At 37.0% G+C, this 22,110-nt stretch overlaps 1 protein-coding gene across 4 annotated transcripts in view; it reads left to right on the forward strand.

Annotated features, from left to right (window-relative positions):
• The first annotated feature begins 1,574 nt into the window (after positions 1–1,574).
• LOC123311432 (homeotic protein spalt-major-like) overlaps positions 1,575–22,110 on the forward strand; it is a 93,005-nt gene continuing 72,469 nt past the window's right edge. For all 4 annotated transcript variants that reach the window (XM_044895378.1, XM_044895380.1, XM_044895381.1 and 1 more), the window contains exon 1: positions 1,575–2,056. In XM_044895378.1, coding sequence (XP_044751313.1) covers positions 1,969–2,056 — 88 coding nt within the window. In that variant the 5' untranslated portion in view covers positions 1,575–1,968. The remainder of the gene's footprint in view (positions 2,057–22,110) is intronic.

Consider the following 22,110-nt stretch of genomic DNA (forward strand, 5'->3'; position numbering starts at 1 on the left):
TGCTCGATTTGAAAACGATGTATAGATTTCTTAAAGCTTAAACCGAATTGTTACTATGGATGAGACTTGAGTACATTTCTACGATCCAGAAACAAAGCAACAATCGATGGAATGGCGACATTCTGGTTCTCCACGACCAAGAAGTTTCGTGTCCAAAAACTGCTGAAAAAGTTCTTGCTTCAGTTTTTTGGGATTGCCATGGTGTAATCATGATTGATTTTTTGGATAAGGGTAGAACAATAAAAGGAGATAAAATATTTTGACATTGAAATTTTGTTTGGTTCTATAGTAGGCTAAGAAGTTTTCAATAGGTATATCCTCGTAAATCAAAACTGAAAGATTCTTTGGATTTGATATTTTAAGGCATCTGTCATCAGCATATATCTGATACCCGCAAAATCTGTTATGCTGGCTTGGTAGTTTCATCGAATTCGAAAGATAACCACAAATTGTACAGAATATCAACCTTCAAAATCCCATAACCTACTTGACAACGAATTTTTCGAACGCACGCTATTCGGTGAATGATTGACACTATAGAAACTGCTCGATTCTTCCTATCAACCTATAAAAAATGAGTACAGTTTGATGAAATCAGCATCAATTATATAGTTTCTTCTTCCACAAGGCTGAATTAATGATGTTGTTTCACCTAATAAGATAAAATGCACTTAGTTTGGATCTAATTACCTATTAACCGTAGGCTATCCAGTTACCTACTAAATGCTTCATCTTATACAATACAACATCACAATTCACTACATGGTGTTATATCCAATTTTCCAATTCTAAGTAGTTAGAACTTCTTAGTCGGCAGAAATCTATGATATTATATCTATTTAGTTGAAGTAAAGTAACTTTCTTTGTTCATAAGTTTTTAATGAGGAACGGTTAGATAAAAAGATTTCAATGTTATTTGCTTATAGGACTGATAATATTTGACGTTAGGTTTGGTTCTTCCACTCAAGTGAAAGAAAAAAATATTCATTGAATGAAAAAAATTATGAGGTTTTTATTGTTGCTTGAGGGTAAGACAGTGAATAAGCACACATAAACAATCCGATCTATTTTTCTTCAATTCTTATTGAGCAAAAATATCCCCATCACTTGAAACATTTACGTTTGGATCAGGTTAGAATCAATCTGAATCCTTTCTCCTTCAGTTTTCCCCTCGAAATGAATGCACGAAAGGAAATGACGAATGGATATATTCAAGAAAACACATTTTATAACTAATCAATCGTTCTCGTCCAAGGAGCATGCTGTAAAACGCAACAAATCCTATCCCAATGGCGATAAAAACGAAGCGCACTTATTGGTCCTTCGAGCCGGATAGAGCAAGGAAACACCATCCCCCTCATTCATCATCTATGAATATCATAACCGCGATAACAAACGGGCGTAATATCGCCTGAGTTGATTTATGAATACCTCGGCCGAACTCTAAACCACGCTTCGCCCGTGAATGAGTACGCGCTCCTCCCCACCACTCAGGTAAATCCATTTGGGGGCGGGGCCTCCTCTCGCCACCAAACTGGAATACACAGTCATTTAGTCAATTTCCAAGCGTAGCGGCAACAACGTCACTTGACGCGTCGTATAAACAAAACAAAGTGCGATTAACTACCGAACCACAGAACCCGGAGGAACTGTGTCTTCTTGAGATTTTCTTGGACTTGACATGTCGCGAAACTAACCAGCGGTGTCCAGTACGCGGGATATCCACACGATTTTGCTTTCTTACAGACTTGCGTCGACCCGCGAAGGGTTGTTTCGACGCAACCGCCCTTCGGAGTCCCCCCTACGTCGACGTCGCGGTGGCAGAAGGCACCGTGGCGCCGTGCGGTGCGTATCAGAGGCAGCGTCTGCTCGTAATTCAGCTCTTGCGGTATGAAGAATGAGTGTTTGGTTGAGTTGAGGTGACTTGTGCGAAAAAGATTCGCTTTGTGGTGCTAAGGTGAGAGGGTGATGTCTCGCAGGAAGCAGGCCAGGCCCATAAGGGTGCTCGAAGACGAGGATGGACCACAGGCAGGCCCTTACCCCTCTACAGACCTCGGTAAGTCGAGGATCTGACTCTACTCTAATCCGGATTTCACATGGTCTTGACTCTTGACATTCCGACACTTGCCATGAACTTGCAACTTGGACTGGTAGATCAGTTTCTTGAACCTACCCGAATTTCGACGCCTAGGCAGACTTTGACATCTTCAAAAATCGCTCCAAACGTTCAATTAATTCATTTTTGATGTAGTCAATTTTTGGTCCAGCACAAAGTGTTGATCTTTCACCAACGAGATTTTGGTACATATTTTTGGCATCACTTGGGCATCAGACCAGAAATCATACTTTTTCACATTCGATCCTGTCTTCCAAGATGTTCAGTTGCTTTTCAAAGTGAACACCAAAGCCATAACTTATAGATCCTTAACTTTCTCCAGTAGCAAGAAAGGAGCTTATCTCCCACAAAACCCACGATTCCACTCAGATCAATCTGGGGCATTAAAGATCGAACGAATTGTATTCGAGCCGTGGTTCTTGAGAAATTTTGCGCGTTTTCATAAACAACGCAAAGCGAAAGGGATTTAAATATGATCTCTTTCGTGATCGGCAAGGCTAATGGTCCAGAACTACGGGCATATTATAGTGCTCGATTCGATGATAGCTGGAAATTATGCTCACGATTAGTGTTTATCAAACACTAGATGTAATATAATATGCATGGGTTGCCGAGGGATTAAGAATCTAGATAAAAATATGAGAGAATCTCAGTGTACACCTGGTTAGATGAAGGCGGTATTTCTGGTTACGGTTTATGTTTAAGAGCGATGAGGCACGATCATTTTTCGAGTTGTATCTCTGTTTCGGATCAGTTCTTTTTTTTCTGGACGTGGAGAATGAACATCTGTTTAATCCCAAATACTATAGATGGTCTCATTCAAATTGTTGAAAATGCTTTTGATAATGAAGATAAGAATTTTTATATGAGAAGTCAGAATGTCTATTCTGCCGATAATGTTCCATTATTTCCTTAGAGTTGTTTGCATATTTCTACTCGAAATCATCTTTGTTTCAATTTATCATTTTGTTAGTAATTTAAAGAATTACATTTCCTCAGTGTTGAAGACATGAATTGATGAATTCCCAAAATCTTCAGACAGTTGTTATCATGTAACTCTTAATGTCTTCGTTATTTTCTTCATTTGCTCATTTCAACTCTTTCAATCAGGAACATTCATGGTTTATCATTGATGGTTATTTGTTAAGCTTAATAATTTCATCAGGCAATTTCGTTCAATATTCACCATCTAAATTTATAATTTATTTTTGGTGCAGAAATTCCGAGGATCACCAAATTTTGTTCTTTATTATCAACATCGCGCCCATAAAGACAGTATTCATACATTATTTATTCATTTATATCCGATTTTATATCGTAGAAATTCACAGTACAAGACCACAGAAAGATATATTTTGGGATTTTTCCAAGTATAAATTGAAATTTGTTTTATATACTATACAAGGAATCGTGTAAATGATGCTTTCAAACCTGAAGTATCACACCACCAACTTTTAGAGAGCAAAATGTAGATTCCCAATTTCAAAAACAATTAGGATTTGCAACGTTCTTTCTGAAAGAATTGAAAATATTGATTGTTGTCAATTTAGATTGATTTCTTAAGTGCTTGGTTTGGATTTTGTATTTAAATTTATATAACCATTGAAAATACATAGCAGGTACATATACTTATGCCTATACCCACTATCATCAATTTATAATTCAAGCTCCTGTATTGTTTTGTATCAAGGTTCAAATTCGTTGTTAATTTTCGGATTAATTTTTAATGCCTAGGTTAAAGAGTTATTGTTAATCATCGACATTAAATAAAAGCTACTTATCTATCACCTTGTGGTTCAAGAATTTTCGGAGTGTCCTCATATTAGAGATAGATTTTCGCACAATATTGAATATGAATGAAAATTGTAATACTCCTTGTCACAACAGAGGAAATAATTTGTCAAGCACGTCCACCGTTGACCTTGACGGTCCCATCTTTCAATCCATGAATCGGGAACGAAAGTCCATTGTAACAAATTCCTCTTCTATTCATTCGAATCTGCTTCCTGATGAAATTGATCTACATATTTTCCGCCGATGGGTGTCCTTAGAGAATTGATAATTGCATCATGTTTACATCCTTATGAATTATTGAGTTTGGGCAGTCAGTGAACTGAATATTTTCAGTCGACATCAGTTCGATATGGATTGCTCTCTGCATATTGATTTTTTCAATGTACTGTTTATGGGTCATGAATCTGCCGTTATTGGCCGTGTATTTAGTTCTTCTTTTTATACAGGAATTCACAGAACAATTCAGAAATTTTTTTATTATATTTTCATTTATTCGTTCTTAATTTTTTTTCTTGTATATTGATGAAAAGGTTTTTTATGTTGTATCAGTATCCATTTTCTTATATTCGAAATGAATAATGTTTTATCTATCTATTGATGGAATTTGATGTCTAATCATTGTATGAGGAGTCGAAAATATTGCTTTTTCTCAGCGTCCATTTGCTAAAATCTTTTTCCAAATTTTCCACATATGAAGAATTTGATAGAATGTTAAAAATCAATGATCTGAGAGCCATATAGGTACCAAATATGTGATGGGATTCTAACAAGGATGTTAACATCTATTACTCAATAACAACTGGAGCAAAAGTCATCCAGTTGTGAGCTTAATACTGAGTGTTAGAGGAGAACAAGTTTATGTTTAATTACTTAATTTTTCAACCTTGAAAGTCACTGGAAAACAGTTTAAAAAACGAATAAGATCGTTGTGAGTAGCATAGTTTTCTCAATTTTTTTTTCGAAATCCACTTATCATCTGGTCTAAAAATATAAACACACATTTCAAGATTTCAAAGCTACAGTATGGCTTTTGTACTATTTTCTTGATCATCTTTAAGTTATGGACATCATCAATTATTTCACGTCAATAAATTATGGACATTCTTGAATTCTTTATCACTGAAAAATAACGGACAGACGTCTGTTCCATCAAGAAGTGATTCCGTGGCATAATTGAACTCCATAACGAAATACAGCAGAAGTCGCTGCTTCTTTGGACATAATCGCCATCATATTTATGTCAGAGCTTATGATCATCATGCGACGGCTCTGCGATATGAAGATGGGGCATAACGCAGTTTTTATCGTGGGGAATTATAAATATATTATAGGCCGTAAATTGTTCGTAATTTGTTCTCATTGCCGCAATTTTGAGCAGTTTTATCCGAGCTGCGGTCTGAGGCATGCGGAAAATTCAAATCCTCCTCTTTCGGTGTCAAGTTCAAAGGCGCCGCCTCGCTTCGCAGTGCCGCGATCGCTTGTGATCTATCATAAGTTCTGATGGGTGGAAATCCAGTTAATTTTTCACCAGGGATGAATAGAAGGGAAATCTTCGAAAGAGATTCGATTACAGGCAATTTCAGTTTCGGGAGACAATTTAACTCGTTTTAATTTTTTTTTGGGTCTTCTATTAGTTCATTGCTTCTTAAAATGAAACTTTCAAAAAAAATTGAAGCTTTACAAGAGTATAGTAAAATGCTTCAGTTTATTCTGAATTTTTTTATAGCATTTTTATGAGGAATCCAATTGAATGGAGGTTGTTTTACAAGGAAGTATTCTCATTCGTTATTTTCTATCCAGTTTTAAACAGTTCAAGTAGCAAGATGTAAATATTTTTTCTACATCTGAAAAAAATTTAATTCTAATGAACTCTTACATCGAGGTACCGCCTACTTCTTAGATCTCGCAATGTTCTCAAAAAGCTTTTTGGAGTGTTGATTCGAAAATTCCTACTTACATAGTACATAATTTTTTTTTCGATTTTTTCCTTCTCCTATTTCTTTCAGGTAGATTTTCCTTTATGTACCATAAAAAGTTCTAGGCCAATCAAAGGACATTGTGTTTTTTTCCTGGCAAGTGAATTGACCTTTTTGTTTCCTTCCTTTGAATATATGAGCAATACATGTTTAGATATCAGATAATATACAGGGTGATTTTTTGACTCGTAGAAATATTTTAACAGTAGATTCTTGAGGTCAAAATAAACACTTTTTTACCTTACTATTTTTTCCGAATCGGCTCGGTTTAAAAGATACAGGTTGTTCAAAAACCATAAAAAAATGTTATTTTTAGTTCTATCTCACAAACGGTTTTATCGAATGAAATGAATTTCGGAATATAGTTTTTCATTTATTTGATGAATCATTTTCGAACACATGATATCACCCACGTCTTCCAGTTTTCTCATTATGACCATTACGTACCATTAAAATACCAAAAATTCAAAGAACCCAACTTTCGAAATTAAGTTGGACTCTATCTGATGAATATATGAAGGTTTTGTAAAATAAAAGTATTCTTCATATTTTCTCGTATAATGCGCCGTTTTCGAGTAATTTGATGTTCAAAAATTGAAAAGTATCTGTGAAATTGGAAAAATTGGGTACTTTGGCTGAATGCAACTCTGTTTAAAAGATCCTCAGATGTGTAGTGTCACAGATTTAGCTAGTTTTTCTGAAGGTAATTTTGTGTTTCTAGGGGTGGCACAGCTCATTATGAAAACTTCAAATAGCTGTATCTTTTTATCAGGGTCGAATCGAAAAAAATGGTATAGAAAAAGAGTGTTTGTTTTGCCCCCAAGAATCTACTGTTGAAATATTTTGTCAAAGACTCACCCTGTATGAGCGCTTATAGGTGGAGATATTTCTTCCAGCTTCAAATTTAGAGCGATTTCCAATGGAGCACATTTGTCAGGTGATTAATGAGAATGATATTCTCTGGTACCATCCACCAGAGACATATTTCTCCGTTCTAAACTGACCGCATGATCGAAGGTTCCCACGCATCCAACTCCTATAAATAATATGAAATGGACCTTCAGATTTCATCTCCATTCATTCACCAGCACCGACTCAGTCATTCCGTTGGTCGGCATTCCTGAAATGCATAAAACGGACGAGAAAAAAAATAAAGCGACCAAACCTATCCTCATTATATCATTTAATAAGTCCAAAATCCGTCAAGATCCAGCGTTTCTGGCCGCGAATCCCGATAATTTCTTTCGATTTTTTTTTATTTTTAAAACGGGCAGTCGAGTGACCTATGGTCGACGGCAAGGTCCTGCGTTTGTTTATTTTACGCCGGTCCGACTCATAGCCTTCTTGACATAAAGAGATTATCGTTTTCGAACAGCCGCGACGACGTTTATCTATTAAAAATGACAGATTTACTGGTGTCCATTACCGGTGTGCCTGTGTGTGTGTGTGTTGTCCGTAATAACGAACAGGTTTCGCCGTTTGCGCCCACTTGATCTTACCAGTTTAGTCAGCGACACTTCTCCGGCGTTATATCGAAGTCGGCGCTCTTCGATTCTTTTGTTTTTTTCGTTATTTTTCCAGGTATTCGCGCCGAAATTGGACGCGGTATGCCTCGGGAATTTTTGGTTGTACGGACCTGTATGCTATAGATCTGTTATTCTTCATCTATTGAAACTGACCCCATCTTGGACCTGGCAGAAATTGTGGAATTTTCATCGTCTCTATCATAATATTTCTCGAAATTAGATTGATAAATCTATAGTCATTCGGGGCAACTGTGAACACTTTTGCCTTTTTTTCTAATCTATAAAAAAACATCAAAAAGCAAACAAACAAAAACGTTTTTTTTCCGCAAAAAAAAATTTAATAGTGAAAGTCGGAGTGCGTTCACATGCCCCGTATCGCGGGTAAGTGTGCGCACCCTCACGGGGTAAGTGAACGCAGTGCTTAGTGAACCACACAATCAAAACAAATTACAAAATAATGTCATCAAAATGTTAGAATATTAGAGAAATGTTTTTTATTGTCAATACAGAAGCGCCTTTTAGAAGAACTGCATTATTGTTCCTGCCACCATTCCTGGTGAACACAACAGTTGATACATTCCCCTGTTGGTGGCTCTTCATATTTTTCTGAACAAATAGGACAATATTGATCGAGTCTTAACCAAGAAAATCAACAATGTCATAATTTATTCCTCACTGAACTAATGCCCATATAATGAATCTATGCGCACACTTACCCGCGCACACTTTCCCCAGTAAGCCAAAATTTGAATTGACGTTCTTATAGAGTTGAGCAGCTGAAGGAACCTAAAATTTTTTATCATATGTTTAGATTAATATGCGCATGATCGAATAAAATATTGTTTAACACTGTCGGACTCGGAACTTGGACCTGGTAGAATTTGCAGAGATGCTAAAAATTAACAAGAAAACTAGTGAATTTTATTGATTGCAAATAAAAAGTTAACGAAACGTCGCACGGCGCATTCCTATGAAAAACTAATTTGGTGATTCTGCGCCCTTGCTTCACCCAAATGAACCCCTCTTTCATACATTGCATAGTTGAGATATACGCACTGCGCACACTTACCCTCTGCGCTCAGTTACCCCGAATGATTCTATTCTATAGATCGGTAATTCTTCTTCTTTGAAACTGACCCCATCTTGGACCTGACAGAAATTGTGAAATTTTCATCGTCTCTATCAGAATATTTCTCGAAATTAGATTGATTAATAAGTGTCTCTAACAGCAAAGAACTTCATCTATGAACTGACAAGTGACAACCTCCTAATTAAGAGAAAACGTAGGGCGTCAAAAATATTAGCTCAGTACTTTGGCCCCCCAACTAGATTGCGAATTTAGGGGGCTGTTACTCTGAAAAAGGGAGCCTACTTGCTAAAATCAAAAACAGGGGTAGATATATCCTCATTTTGCCACGAAAATCTGTGACGGAATTTTGTTGCATTAATTTTGGGACACCCAGTCATATGTGATGAACCAGTGGTGTCTTATCCCCCAAAGATATAAGTAAAGAGGCATTGGGGGTCTGACCCGATGTGGACAGTCCAATTTTTTCGACATAATGAACCAGATTTCACTGGCTAAAAATTGCCTGAAACTAGTCTGTCCCGTACAGCATTCTTCCATAGCCGACTTGATCTCGGGGGCAAAAATCAAACGAATAAATATTTCGCGATTATCTTGTATTTCCATACATTAAAAATTTTTTTCATAATCACTCGCAATCGTGAAATATTATAATATTCTTCGACGGCCTTCGGATGTCGAAAATTTATCTACTTGATTGGGGCTACTGATGCTCGTCACTCAACCAATAATTAATTAATTATATTGATTGAATTCAACAATATTTCCCCTTATCGAAGGACACCAGGAAAACGTATTATGACGTTACTCAATATTCGATTCTGATCGTTTCGCATATCGACTGTTATGAATTTTTACACATTGGTCCATCTATAATTTATGCGTGAGAGTGTAAGATTTGAAATTCGCATATTATGGCGAAAATCCAAAAAAAATTCCACGTGTTCCTAAGGACTTTTATCTTATTCTTCGTCTGATCTGATTGGGATTTCTGGTTCTATAACTAGCATTGCTAAGGCTTCCTCCCTAGAACAAAAACTCGATTTCGAATATCTCGATTTTTTGGATCAAAAATGAGCAAAAAGTTAGACCCCCCTAAAATGACCTATTTTCTACTCTGTCTGAAAATCAGTATGTTCTATCACTGTCTCAGGATATGAAGTGCATCTCACTCTAAAGATGACATTCGAAAAATTGCCAAAAAGTTGGGTTCAGTTAAAACTTCCTCAAGACCGAACGGTTGTGCCGATATGGATGAAGTTCTCAGATTTTTTACTAGAAGAGTTGCTCTTTCAGAATATGTATCACGTTCAGATCTACGATAATTTTCCTAGAAGTTAAATTACTCTAAAGATGACCTTCGAAAAATTCCCAAAAAGTTGGGATCAGTTAAAACTTCCTCAAGACCGAACGGTTGTGCCGACATGGATGAAGTTCTCAGATTTTTTACTAGAAGAGTTGCTCTTTCAGAATATGTATCACGTTCAGATCTACGATAATTTTCCTAGAAGTTAAATGACTCTAAAGATGACCTTCGAAAAATTCCCAAAAAGTTGGGTTCAGTTAAAACTTCCTCAAGACCGAACGGTTGTGCCGACATGGATGAAGTTCTCAGATTTTTTACTAGAAGAGTTGCTCTTTCAGAATATGTATCACGTTCAGATCTACGATAATTTTCCTGAAAATAAATTACTCTAAAAATGACCTTCGAAAAATTCCCAAAAAGTTGGGTTCAATTAAAACTTCCTCAAGAACGAACAGTTGTGCCGACATGGATGAAGTTCTCAGATTTTTTACTAGAAGAGTTGCTCTTTCAGAATATGTATCACGTTCAGATCTACGATAATTTTCCTAGAAGTTAAATTACTCTAAAGATGACCTTCGAAAAATTCCCAAAAAGTTGGGCTCAGTTAAAACTCCCTCAAGAACGAACAGTTGTGCCGACTTGGATGAAGTTCTCAGATTTTTTACTAGGAAAGTTGCTCTTTCAGAATATGTGTCACGTTCAGATCTACGATAATTTTCCTGAAAGATAAATTACTCTAAAGATGACCTTCGAAAAATTCCCAAAAAGTTGAGTTCAGTTAAAACTTCCTCAAGACCGAACGGTTGTGCCGACATGGATGAAGTTCTCAGATTCTCCTGAAATAAATTGATGGCAGGTCATTGATCCTCAGTTGTTGAGCAGTGTATGCAGATACATTGTGATGATGTGAAGAAATGGAAGGTATAGGTACCAACCACCCCTGTGGAGATAACCTCCGTCAGTCGCCATTTTGTTCATCCGTTAACCCTTTCTGGAATAATAATCTCATTAGAAGGGGTGACGTTCGAACCAGGCCAAGCGTAAGAAACTGCAGGGTGAAAGGGGCCACAGGGCCCGAGGGGTGTGCATATCTTTGATCCCGACACAGCGTTGGTCAAACTAAACACATGTAATAATAACCCCCAAACGCAATTAATCGGGTGGTAGCTACTTTGATATTTGATTTTTGCGACCGGTATATATAGAAACGACGCACCGCTCGAAATTTCACCCCTCCGTTTGGGGTTTGGAGCGTCGAATCGTTTACTTTCATCGTTGGAAATTAAATTTCGGAATGGCGCTGCCAGAGTTTAAACGCTCGAGACTAAAGGGCTTATTAATTTTACATCGTTGCGTTGAATTGAATATGGCGCGTCTCTTTCTTGCACTCGCCCCCTGCAGTAGTAGACATCGGAAGAAGTGGCATAAACCTGCGGGTACGATTCATGCTATCAATCTTTGAGATTTCTCAGGGTGGAGAATAAATAAGCGGGAGATCGAAAGTTTTGCTTCAATTTGTTCAGGGAGTAATTCTATAAAGAAGAAAGGGAGATGATGACCATCTTTAGATATTCTCAAATTGAAATTATTTCGTGGAATTTAAATGAAAAGTTAAGTAAAAATAAAAAAGTAATACGAGGTACGAGGATATATGGAAAATTCTTACTAAAAAACCAAACAAAATTTCAATGTCAAAATATTCCATTACTCAACATATTCTCCTCTTAATTGGATACATTTATCACAGCGAACCTGAAACGTCTCTAGACCTTTCAAAAAAAAATGTTTCTTCCTGCTCTGCAAACCAGACCTCCACAGCTTTTATTATCTCAACGTTGGGAGAAAATTTACGATCTTTTAAATTTTTTTTCAGTTGAGGAAAGAGATGATCGTCGGATACAGCCAAATCTGGTGAATAAGGGGGGTGTTCTAGTAATTCAAACCCTAAATCACGAATTTTTTGCGTGGCAACATGAGATTTGTGTGCATGGGCGTTGTCCTGCAAAAACAAAACACCTTTGGATAGCTTTCCACGTCTTTTCTCTTTAATTTTTTACCGTAGAGTGGTCAGTAGTGCCGAATAGTAATCTCCGGTTATTGTTCTACCCATATCCAAAAAAATCAATCATAATTACTCAGTGGTAATCCCAAAAAACTGAAGCAAGAACTTTTCCAGCAGATTTTTTGACACGAAACTTCTTAGGTCTTGGAGAACCAGAGTGTCGCCATTCCATCGATTGTTGCTTTGTTTCTGGATCGCAGAAATGTACCCAAGTCTCATCCATAGAAACAATTCGGTTTAAGAAGTCTACATCGTAAATCGAGCACAGATCGAATGCACGCTTTTGGTCAACATTCAAACATTTGGGGATCCATTTTGCAGCAATTTTTCTCATATCCAAATTGACGTGAACTGTATATGATGAACGTGTTCGTATGAAATATTCAGTGCTTCAGATATCCGTTTTAGCCCAATTCGACTGTCCGATAAAATCATGTCTTGAACTGTATCGATATTTTCGGGGACTGACACAGAAACTGGCCTTCCCGATCGGTCATCATCTTCAATGGAAAATTTACCTCTTTGAAGCTTGCAGTCCAATGTTTCACGGTCGCATACGAAGGACATTGATCACCAAGGGTATTAAGCATATCTTCGTTAATCTGATTACCTTTTAACCCTTTTAAATACAAGTACCTGATGATGGCTCGATACTCCAGATTTTCGATTTCACAATTTCGTTGGACATCTTCTTTATTTTACATTATTGCGTCTCTATGGTTTACTTTTTGTTCGTTGCTATGGTAACGCAATATTTTTTCATGCATGGAACTGGTCTAGGCTAACTAGAGATCAATACATCCTCGTATATTATGAAGAAACATATTTGCATTAGATATGTATAGGAGCATGCACACAAAATTTCATATAAAAAAGGAACAAGCAGTAATCTTTGAGAAAATTGAAACAAGGCACGAAAAAAATATAAAACATAGAACAACTTTGAAAAAAAAAACGACTGTATAGACTGGCAACTCATTGAACAAGAATTTGAAGAGAAATGACCTCAGAGACTGTCCTTGTGGGACACCGACATCATTGGGAAACTCTTGAGGATTAGGTAGAGTCGATCAACTAAAATAATGATTCATAGAGTTCCAAAGAAGTATTTAGTAAAAAAAATAAGGACAAAATGATACAATACAGCCTGTGTGTGTTAACAGAGTTTCGGGATGGATTAATGGGACCGATGACCTTGTCCCTTATTCGGGAAATATTCTGACATGTCCGGACCACCACAAGAGGTCTCCTCGTCAAGGAAAAAACCAACATGTCGCCCGATAAAAACTCGACACGTTACGGGATCAAAAACGCCGCAATACAATTATGAATGCCAATATATCCAGAAATTGACAACAAATTATGGTCCTTTGTGATGCTGCGGCCCGATCGTCTCGGAACCGGTAGCCGAGGCCAGTTATGATTTGACGTGCAGGCTACACGAGGAGCTGTCGCAGGGGCATTCTCGCAGAGTTTTTCTTGACAGATTGGCATCTTCGCGATGACAAACGCAATTAGCAATGGTGGGATTCGTTGCCATCTATCGTTTGATACGTGCACGAAGGCTTTCTGTCAATTAGTTAGCTGGAAAACTGACTGTTACGTCTTTTGCTGCAGGAAATGATTGAGAAGTCATCCATGTAGAAACAGAACATGCTGAAAGTGTGTCCACAAGAAGGTAGACGTAATTCAGTCTACCTTGCCTAAGATCCATTATATTGATCAAACGAAACTGCAGACGGTTTCAGGATTATTTGAAAGAAACGGTTGGATAGTTCAGAGATATTCTCGGTTTTCAGCGCCATCTATCTGCACCTGCTGATAATCTGTAACAACCATCGATTCCACATGCACAGCTCAAAAGTGCACATTTATTCTTGGCTAGCTAACGAGTCTGGATTTCCTATTCCAAGCATCTTTGAAAACTCCAACTACGAACAATATAAATAATCCTTCAAATGTCTACCTCTATGCGACGGAGGATTCAAACTACCACTCAATGTTGCATAAATCATGAAATGAATTGTGTGGGTTCCTCCAAATGAATGATTATGCATTGAAGCCCCCAAATGTTCTCATGATTATAAATGACGTATAATCTACTCTGCTGAATTAATGATTATCATTGCGGAGACACGTAATTGTTCTTATATACATAATTTGGACAGAGTGACCCAACTTTTGAATATAAATCAATAGATAAATATGTATAATAGGCTTTGTTGAGCCCTAATTTGTTTTGTTTTACATACGCTGCAATGATAAACGGTGGCACGCAAGACTTGGCACTCGAGTCTCTGTCCTTTCGGGAACAACGATAAAAAGTTTCGTTATTTATTCGGAAACGTCAGGAAGTTTATCTTTCGTGGCAAAGATTCATGGGAAATAACAGAAATGGCCGATTTGGTATGAGTTATTCCTAAAGGTTCATTATTAACTACCTGGAAGGTTCCTCTACAGTGTTTCTCTTTTGGTTTCTTTTTTTCCAGAAACTCTTTCTTATAGATTTTCCTATACCACAGAAAGGTTCTGGGCCAGCAAGTGGCATTTTTGTGCTCTCTTCCTGAGTTCAGTGCTTTGATAGCAGCGTGGCTACCAGAATGGATAACTATGTCACATCCTTGATAGTTTCTTTCCAGGTTTATGTCCACGTATCTTTTGATTGCTAGTATTTCTTCCCGAAAAACACTCCAGCAGTAGCCTGAAAAAACTATAGACTTGGTGCTTGCCTCGTATATTGCAGTGACAGCTCCTTCGTGGTTTTTGAACCATCAGTATACCATTTAATGGTATCAACTTTGAAATTCTGGGTATTGTATTCTTTTTCCCATTCTTCCCTTGTACAAAGCATCGTGTTAAAGTTCTTCAAAAAACCCCTAGTAAAAAATTATTCATCTGTGGGATCCACGAGCACAGAATAGTCACACTTGATGACGTTCTTTACAAATAAACGTCAGTTTAAAAAAAGTGAAATGTCACAATATTCTGTGGTCAGATATTCACACGTAGGTATTTTCTTGTTGTTTCAAGACTTCTCTATATAGTTCAAACTGGCCAATTCTCAGGAAGCCTGAAAAAAGCGGAATACCTTCGGTCTTTAACTAATGACTCATAGAAATATCTCGATAGGAGTCACATCCATTGAGAAACGCGTCTTCCTCATAGATACCTCCGACTAGATAGAGAATGGCAGGCTGCAAACTGCTTTTTGTAACTGACAAGTCCCCGAGTATTCGCAACATCGGTCCCTGTTAACAAGCAGCCATTTGATTAGAATTGCGCTGGAATCGTTCAAGATTTATGTCATCGAACCCGTACTATTAAATCTAAATAGACGGCATAAGTTTATTAATTGAAAATTATTACCTTATTTCACGGTAGATGGAAATGTTAAACGCGCCGTATATAAGGCCCTTATTTATAGGTTGCCGTTTAATTTATGCCGTAAAAATTCGACTTTTGCTTCCTGCGTCGATCGTCAACTCGTGTATGTTAATGTTAATGATCGACGTTGTTATTGCGTTGAAATAATAAAAGTTATCAGTTTGATAAGTTGGTGGTTTGTGCCGGGGTAATTGAGCGTTAAAACGTCCAAGGTATTATACCCGCAGCACATCGTCCTAATTCAATTTAGATACGTCTGTCGGTCACAGGACACTCCCTGGATTTTATCAGCGATAAATTTTAATTTGGCTCCCATAAAAAATATGTGACCATGTCGTACAAATTAGGACCGCATCGCACAACTCTGTATCACGAGAATATTTTATCAATGAGCTGAGGGTAGTATATTTCCGAAATCTTTGGGGTATAAGATGGTCTTAACAGCACAATTTTTCAGTATTCATTTCAAATTTCATCACATATTCGATAAATGTACCTATATACTGCTGAAGGTCGGTTACCTATACAAAGGGTGTAAATGAAAAGTTACGAAAAAATTTAATTGGCGATTCGTTGTCAAAAATAGTGGGAATTTGTCATATAGAATGACATTTCTGTCAGTTTTCTGGTTTCTAAGAAAAAATCGCTTTTTATGGTGCCACCTTTAAGGAGCAACTATCGATTTACACTCTATGGCAGGAAATGCCTGATTCCTGAGAGCAAATACTTATTACAAACTCGAACTCTGCCACATGTTCAAACTTGCAAAGCCATTCATAGCTTCTACAGAGGATAATACTGATAATTTCCAGTTCTACTTCATTCTTCCTCAAAAAAAAAATTGGTCCAATTTTTAGCACCTCACAAGAACACCTGTTTTTTCTGAGAACTCTCCATTCTGTTTGCATTTAATGTACGAAAAAATCTACCGTGGATAATTTTATGCCGAAGTTAACCTCACAACGGGGATTTCTACAAATCGTAAATTATAACAGTGTTTACGTTTTATGACAGGTTCCAACACCACCAACAATATTCCCATTGTTTGTCGCTATACGCAGGAGAAATTTGACCATTATCGTCTACGCACAATGAGGGGACCTCCATAAAATACCAACAATTTGTAGAAATATTCGCATTCATATTCCATCCACGTTTCACTACGACCTGAAATTATGGAACAGGTGTCCTTATTCTACCAAAATTGTGATTTTGTGAATGGGGAACCAGCGTGAAGGGTAACATACAATTTGGAATATGATACAACAGCTCGAAAAACTCTTTCTCCATGATAGTGGTGTGAATTGTAGAAAATGACACTGAAACATTTCATATTTTAGTTACTCGAAATACTTATATCAAATAAAAAGGAAACATATCAAAAAGAAGATCAAATATTTAACATAATGCAATAAATCAATTCAACAATGATTCAAAGACAGTATGTATAGCTCTAAAACCATCTTGAACTTCATGAATGGGGTATTTATTAGCCAGATTTTCACATTTTCAAGATCAAAACCAGGAACTCTATTCGAAGGATCAGTGACTAGATCTTCGTTGGAAATAATGATGTATGTAAGTATTCATTCAAACTGTCAAATGTCCTTGTTCCTTCATTTCAAATTGGGAAAAGAGTTGGGCCACAAAGGTTTACGCCACTTCAGTATAGGATATAACTGGAAATGAATCAGGAAAGGAGTGAAATTTATTCCAAGAATTCCTAACTGTAGTTTAGCAGCAGAAAAACTGAAGCTACATCCTTTCTTGAGATTCCTACTATACGAATTCATAATTGCACCATTTCATGACCAAAAATTTTCGTGGACCAAATAATGAGGATTATACTCGAGCTATTAGCGACCCCATTCAGATTTTATCAGACGTAAAGTAGCGTGCGACATTCCTAACAAACTACTGGTGGGTACACGGTTCACTGGATAAAGGCTAAGAACGCCTTATTGGTTTTGTTAGGTAGTTTTGTCATCGTACATTCGATATTTTGCGACTATAAAGATGACAATGCCGTCACAATATCCCGCATAAAGGACTGGAGGAATAGTTTGCTCCGGTGTTCCCTTTCGAGGGCCAAGCCTCGATGTCATAATAGGATGCGGCAGTTGTCTTCTATTCTACTTCTGGAGGATATATTGAAATGCGTTTTCAGATCCTGTTTGAACATTGAGAAATATAATAAAATGTCAATGATATCCTATATACGGAGAAGTCACGGTGCTTTATATCTTGTTTGTGAATGTTGAGGGTATATTTGCCATTCAATGGGAGGAAGATGAGTTTCTTCCAATAGCTCTCTGTTATTCGAGAATATCAAGGAGAATGTGGAAGCCGAGGTGGAAGCATAACAACTGGATTTTTGGATGTATCGAGATTCATGGAATAAATTATTTATTTTCCACTGAAAACAGTCTTTCACTGATTAAAATTGGACAACCAAATGGTCTATTCGAGAGATAACTTTCCTGACTTCCCCAAAATTTTCTTCATTTCCTTAATGTTGCCTCAATTTCTTCTAATTTTCCTTCATTGTCAAGTCAATTCCTTTTCCCTACATATCTACCTATATGAATTAACTAGGAAATCTCAGGCAGAATAAGTGAAAGATTCGTCAGGCTGTATTGTTAGAAAGAATAAGCTCATACAACTCAACGTTTAGACAAAGAACATCAACGTTCAAAAGTGCACAGTCCCCTCGACAACGATTTTATAACGCACGTTATATCCACCTGAACGCCAATTCGAATATTTGAAAGTTTCATACCCTTTCTCATTGAAATACTAGATGATCCTATAAAATTTTTGCTGTGTGTACTTTTTTCCGAATTTCCTTCAATTGAGTCAAATATCTGCCTTAGCAGTAACATCCCCATCAGTCTAATATCTAATATACCCACGTCTCACCTTCCGCATAGCTTCTGTCCACAATTTCATCCCCCCTACGCTCGGAAAATCCCTTATACCAATATTTCCCACCGTCTACGTGCCTCCAAAGATAGCTGCGGCCTTATGAAGGGAAATATTAGCAGGCTGGCTAGACGCCAGAGGCGTTTTGAATTTCATATTTGCAAAGTTAACATTGGTTCACCACCTCCCCACAAAGCGGCGTCTCGACGCTCTCTGTAACGCCCCGCCATGGCGCAAACAATGAAAAAAAATCGTTTACTATGATGGACTTAATATTCTCTTGTTGGGGGTTCGGAAAATTGAAATGAAAATTCAGGGTTCACGTGAAAGGAATGATTTTTTTATTATTACATTTGGAGGACGCTGAAGAAGTTTCGAATAATGGAGAATAAATGAAAGCTACAACTTTCTATTACTGCTCGAAAAAGTTGCTTTCGCTATTGATTCGATAATTTTGGTACATATTCAAGACACTTGTAACAGTTAACAGTGTTTGGGATAAAAATATCAGTATTCCAAAGTTTGCAACCCCTATTAAGACCTAATTATAACGAGTTTGAAGAAAAATGCAGATTCAATTTTATGGAACCAAAAATGAAGAAAGGTTTCTGTATCCAAAGCTTGTCGGTTCTATTTCGAAACACCCAGTATATTCATTCAATTCCTTGTGGAAACTGGAAACCCCGAATGTAAAATGATGAACCAATTTGGGTTTCTTGTACAACTAAATTGCCTTTCACTGTTTGGTTCCCTGTGGTTATAAATCCGTACCACGAATGCAGAAGTTTATTTGAAGCAATTCGATGACAGCTGGATTTATTTCATCGTGAACTGTACCTACGCAGGACCTTTGTGTCTGCTGAGAGATTATCCAAGTGCTGCGTTCATAATATTGAATAAATACGCCTCTTTTAGGGTCGTGTTCCTATTGTGGAAGGGGATTAATTTTTTGTACGAGTTTTGATTTAAATTGTGCATCGTTCGGAGTCACGCTGGGAGAAAATCCATAACGGATATTTTGACACATTATTACGGACAAATCGGTAGAAATATTCGTCTAATTTAATCAGCAGCAGCTGAACTGGAAAGGAATGAATGGTTTTAAACGTTATATAGGAGAACAGAATGAAAAAAATCATCTATTATAGGCACATCTTAGTAAATTGACATTCAAAATGTAAAAAAATTTAGACACATCTATTCTGTATTTCAGATCTCATCAGGTTGAAGTATTTCAACAGTAATTCCGGACACCCTGTATACCCAATATTCAAAATTCGATTAATAACCTCAGAATGCCCCCTTCGACGACGATACCATCGGTCTGAGCTGTCTAAATATTTAATCAGTACAAGCTGGCATACATGCTTCGAACAAAATGATAAATTAATATGTTTGTACTAAAGACCTTTGCGGCTCCAGAGATTTGTGGTATTCACAGGCAATATTCCATAGCTTCCATAATCCATTTATCACGGGAGTGGTACTATTTGTTAGAGATGTGTTATGTGTTCCAGCCCCAGCTCAGGAGAATAATTAATTATTTTAGCGCTTCTGAGCTCAAAGGAGCACTCATCTCAAGGCTGGAGAGATTGATCTTAATAATGGGTATCATACAAGGCAGAATCATTCAGCTTCTCAACATTGGTTTATGGGTTTGTTTCACTATGCAGAAAAAAATCAAAGTTGAGTTGAATTGTTGGCTGATATTAACAACTGGAACATTGGCCTTTAATCTTGTGTGTTCTCTCTACCTGTAACGCCTTCTCTACTTGAAATTTAATGGATTCGCATTCGAGTTAGGGGGATGATAACTCCGTCATCTTGAATATCTAATGTGGGCGATTTTTGGTGGAATGACTGAAATGGATTGGTTGTGTGACAACCTTCCTTATTAAAAAAAAGCAGCTGTGCAAAAATGTCGTTAATACGTTAATGTCATAACGCCGTTGCCACAACTTGTATCAATTTTTATTACGAAAAACATAGATAAACGAAAATGCCGAAACTGATTGAAAAAAGAGACAGGGTTTCAGGAAATGCTATTTAGAATTCAGGCCCGCTCGTTCAAATAGTTATACCCTGAAATTCTAAAATCCACAATACGTCAGACGGTAGCGAACATATTCAATGTAAGAGAATTTATATAATGTTTCATCTGAATCTAAACGACTTATATTTCAGCTGAATATTTCCACAATCAGAAAGATTGTGAATGAAGAGGATGACAAAGAATTTTCTTCTATTGGGAGACCCAAAAAAGTGGTGGCATTTGGGAACTTTATGTTTGAGTGAATTAATGCGAAAAGTTTACTACAGGATTTTCGATGAATGTCATCGTAGAATGAGTTCCCTAAAATTGATTCTTCTCTTTTTCATTTGACTTGTCCTATACATTGTAAATGTCTTAAGGTACCAATAAATACCAAATTATTATTATTATATCAATATATTAAGATGAACAGCCACAAATATGCGCCAGTTGTTCTGTTAATTGTTTATTCGTGTGAAATTTTTGTTCAAAGGTGAAGTTCATCTTGACTTGAAACTTCTTTTAATTCCTTTCACTTATATTGATGCAAGATGATTTTTGTTGAAGAATTCAACTTTCTTGTAATTATCTGTTAATTCCTTCGGGAGATACCCATTCCCAACCACTGCATTATATGCATTTCATCTTCGGGTCAATATTTTTGAAATCTACAACTGATGTAATGTATTCAAACTTCAGCCAAAGAAGATAACGAACATTAACTCTCCTCAAGCTAGTGCATATTATGATATTATACTGATCTCTTGTATTTTCCATGCAAATAACTGGATTTGGTATGCCTTCAATCAGTTTGTATAAACTTCAATTATGTTCGTCACATATTTTCCTAAGAGATTCGACATTGTGATAAAATACGTAATAACAGGAACTTTTACGTAGAACGGGCAACATAGCGTTGATTTAAAACCCAAAAATGTTTTGACAAGCTTCATACCTCCACATTTTCGTATTATACAGAGTGAAACGTGTCAAATTTCCATGGCCAACCGAGTGCTAAAATAAAATTGAATGGAGTATATTCAATAACTGCTTCTGCTGCTTATTCGGGCGTTTGCCAATTCAACGCGTCCGTTTACACAAAACTAATGATCGATTTCGTTATCTACCTCCCATTTTCGAGTATTTCGGACCGGCTGACTCCTGACAGAAATAAAAATTCCCCGCCAATTCCAGAAGGGCAATTACAAAAAAGCTACCTCTTTAAGGAGCCCCGGATCGCTCATGGAAGCATTTGTACTTGGGCATAAACCTCTCCGAGACAACTTCCAAAATTGTTTTGAGATAGCATTGCTTTCGAATTATATACCGGACTTGATTGAACGCGGCCATAATGCGACCATTAGTATTCCGCCATCTCATTTAGTGAACTGCTTCTGAAAATCGGGGACCACCGCCTGAATGAGTTGTCAATACCGAGTTGTCCAATTAATTTTGACGGGACCAGTCTCGGCTACCGGCGATTTTCGTAGTTTGACTTCAATTATTCTCGATTGTATTTATACCTTGTTTGTAGAATGATGGTCAGAAGATTTGATTCTTTTTAATCGGATTGTTGAAGTACAGGATGCGCAAAATTCGTTGTCTACTGAGAGGATCTCGAGAACTATAGCAGCTAGAAGAAAACGGATGACACATTTCCGAGAATGGTGAAAACCGCAGCCTCCTACGAGGCTTCTGAGTTTGACAATTTCGTAAAGTTCTCATAACATTTTTGTCTTTGAAGTTCCAAATTTGAAACTTGAACCTTCTACAGGCATTTTTACATAGAATCCACTGATGAGCTCAAAATATTTTTTCATTTCGAATCATTAGGTGAACTTTTATTTTTTTAAATGCAAACTTTTATCGAATTTGTTATTTTTAAAGTGGAAAAAATCTTTTGTC

This window comes from Coccinella septempunctata, chromosome 4, assembly GCF_907165205.1.
Source record: "Coccinella septempunctata chromosome 4, icCocSept1.1, whole genome shotgun sequence".
Lineage (NCBI taxonomy): Eukaryota > Metazoa > Arthropoda > Insecta > Coleoptera > Coccinellidae > Coccinella > Coccinella septempunctata.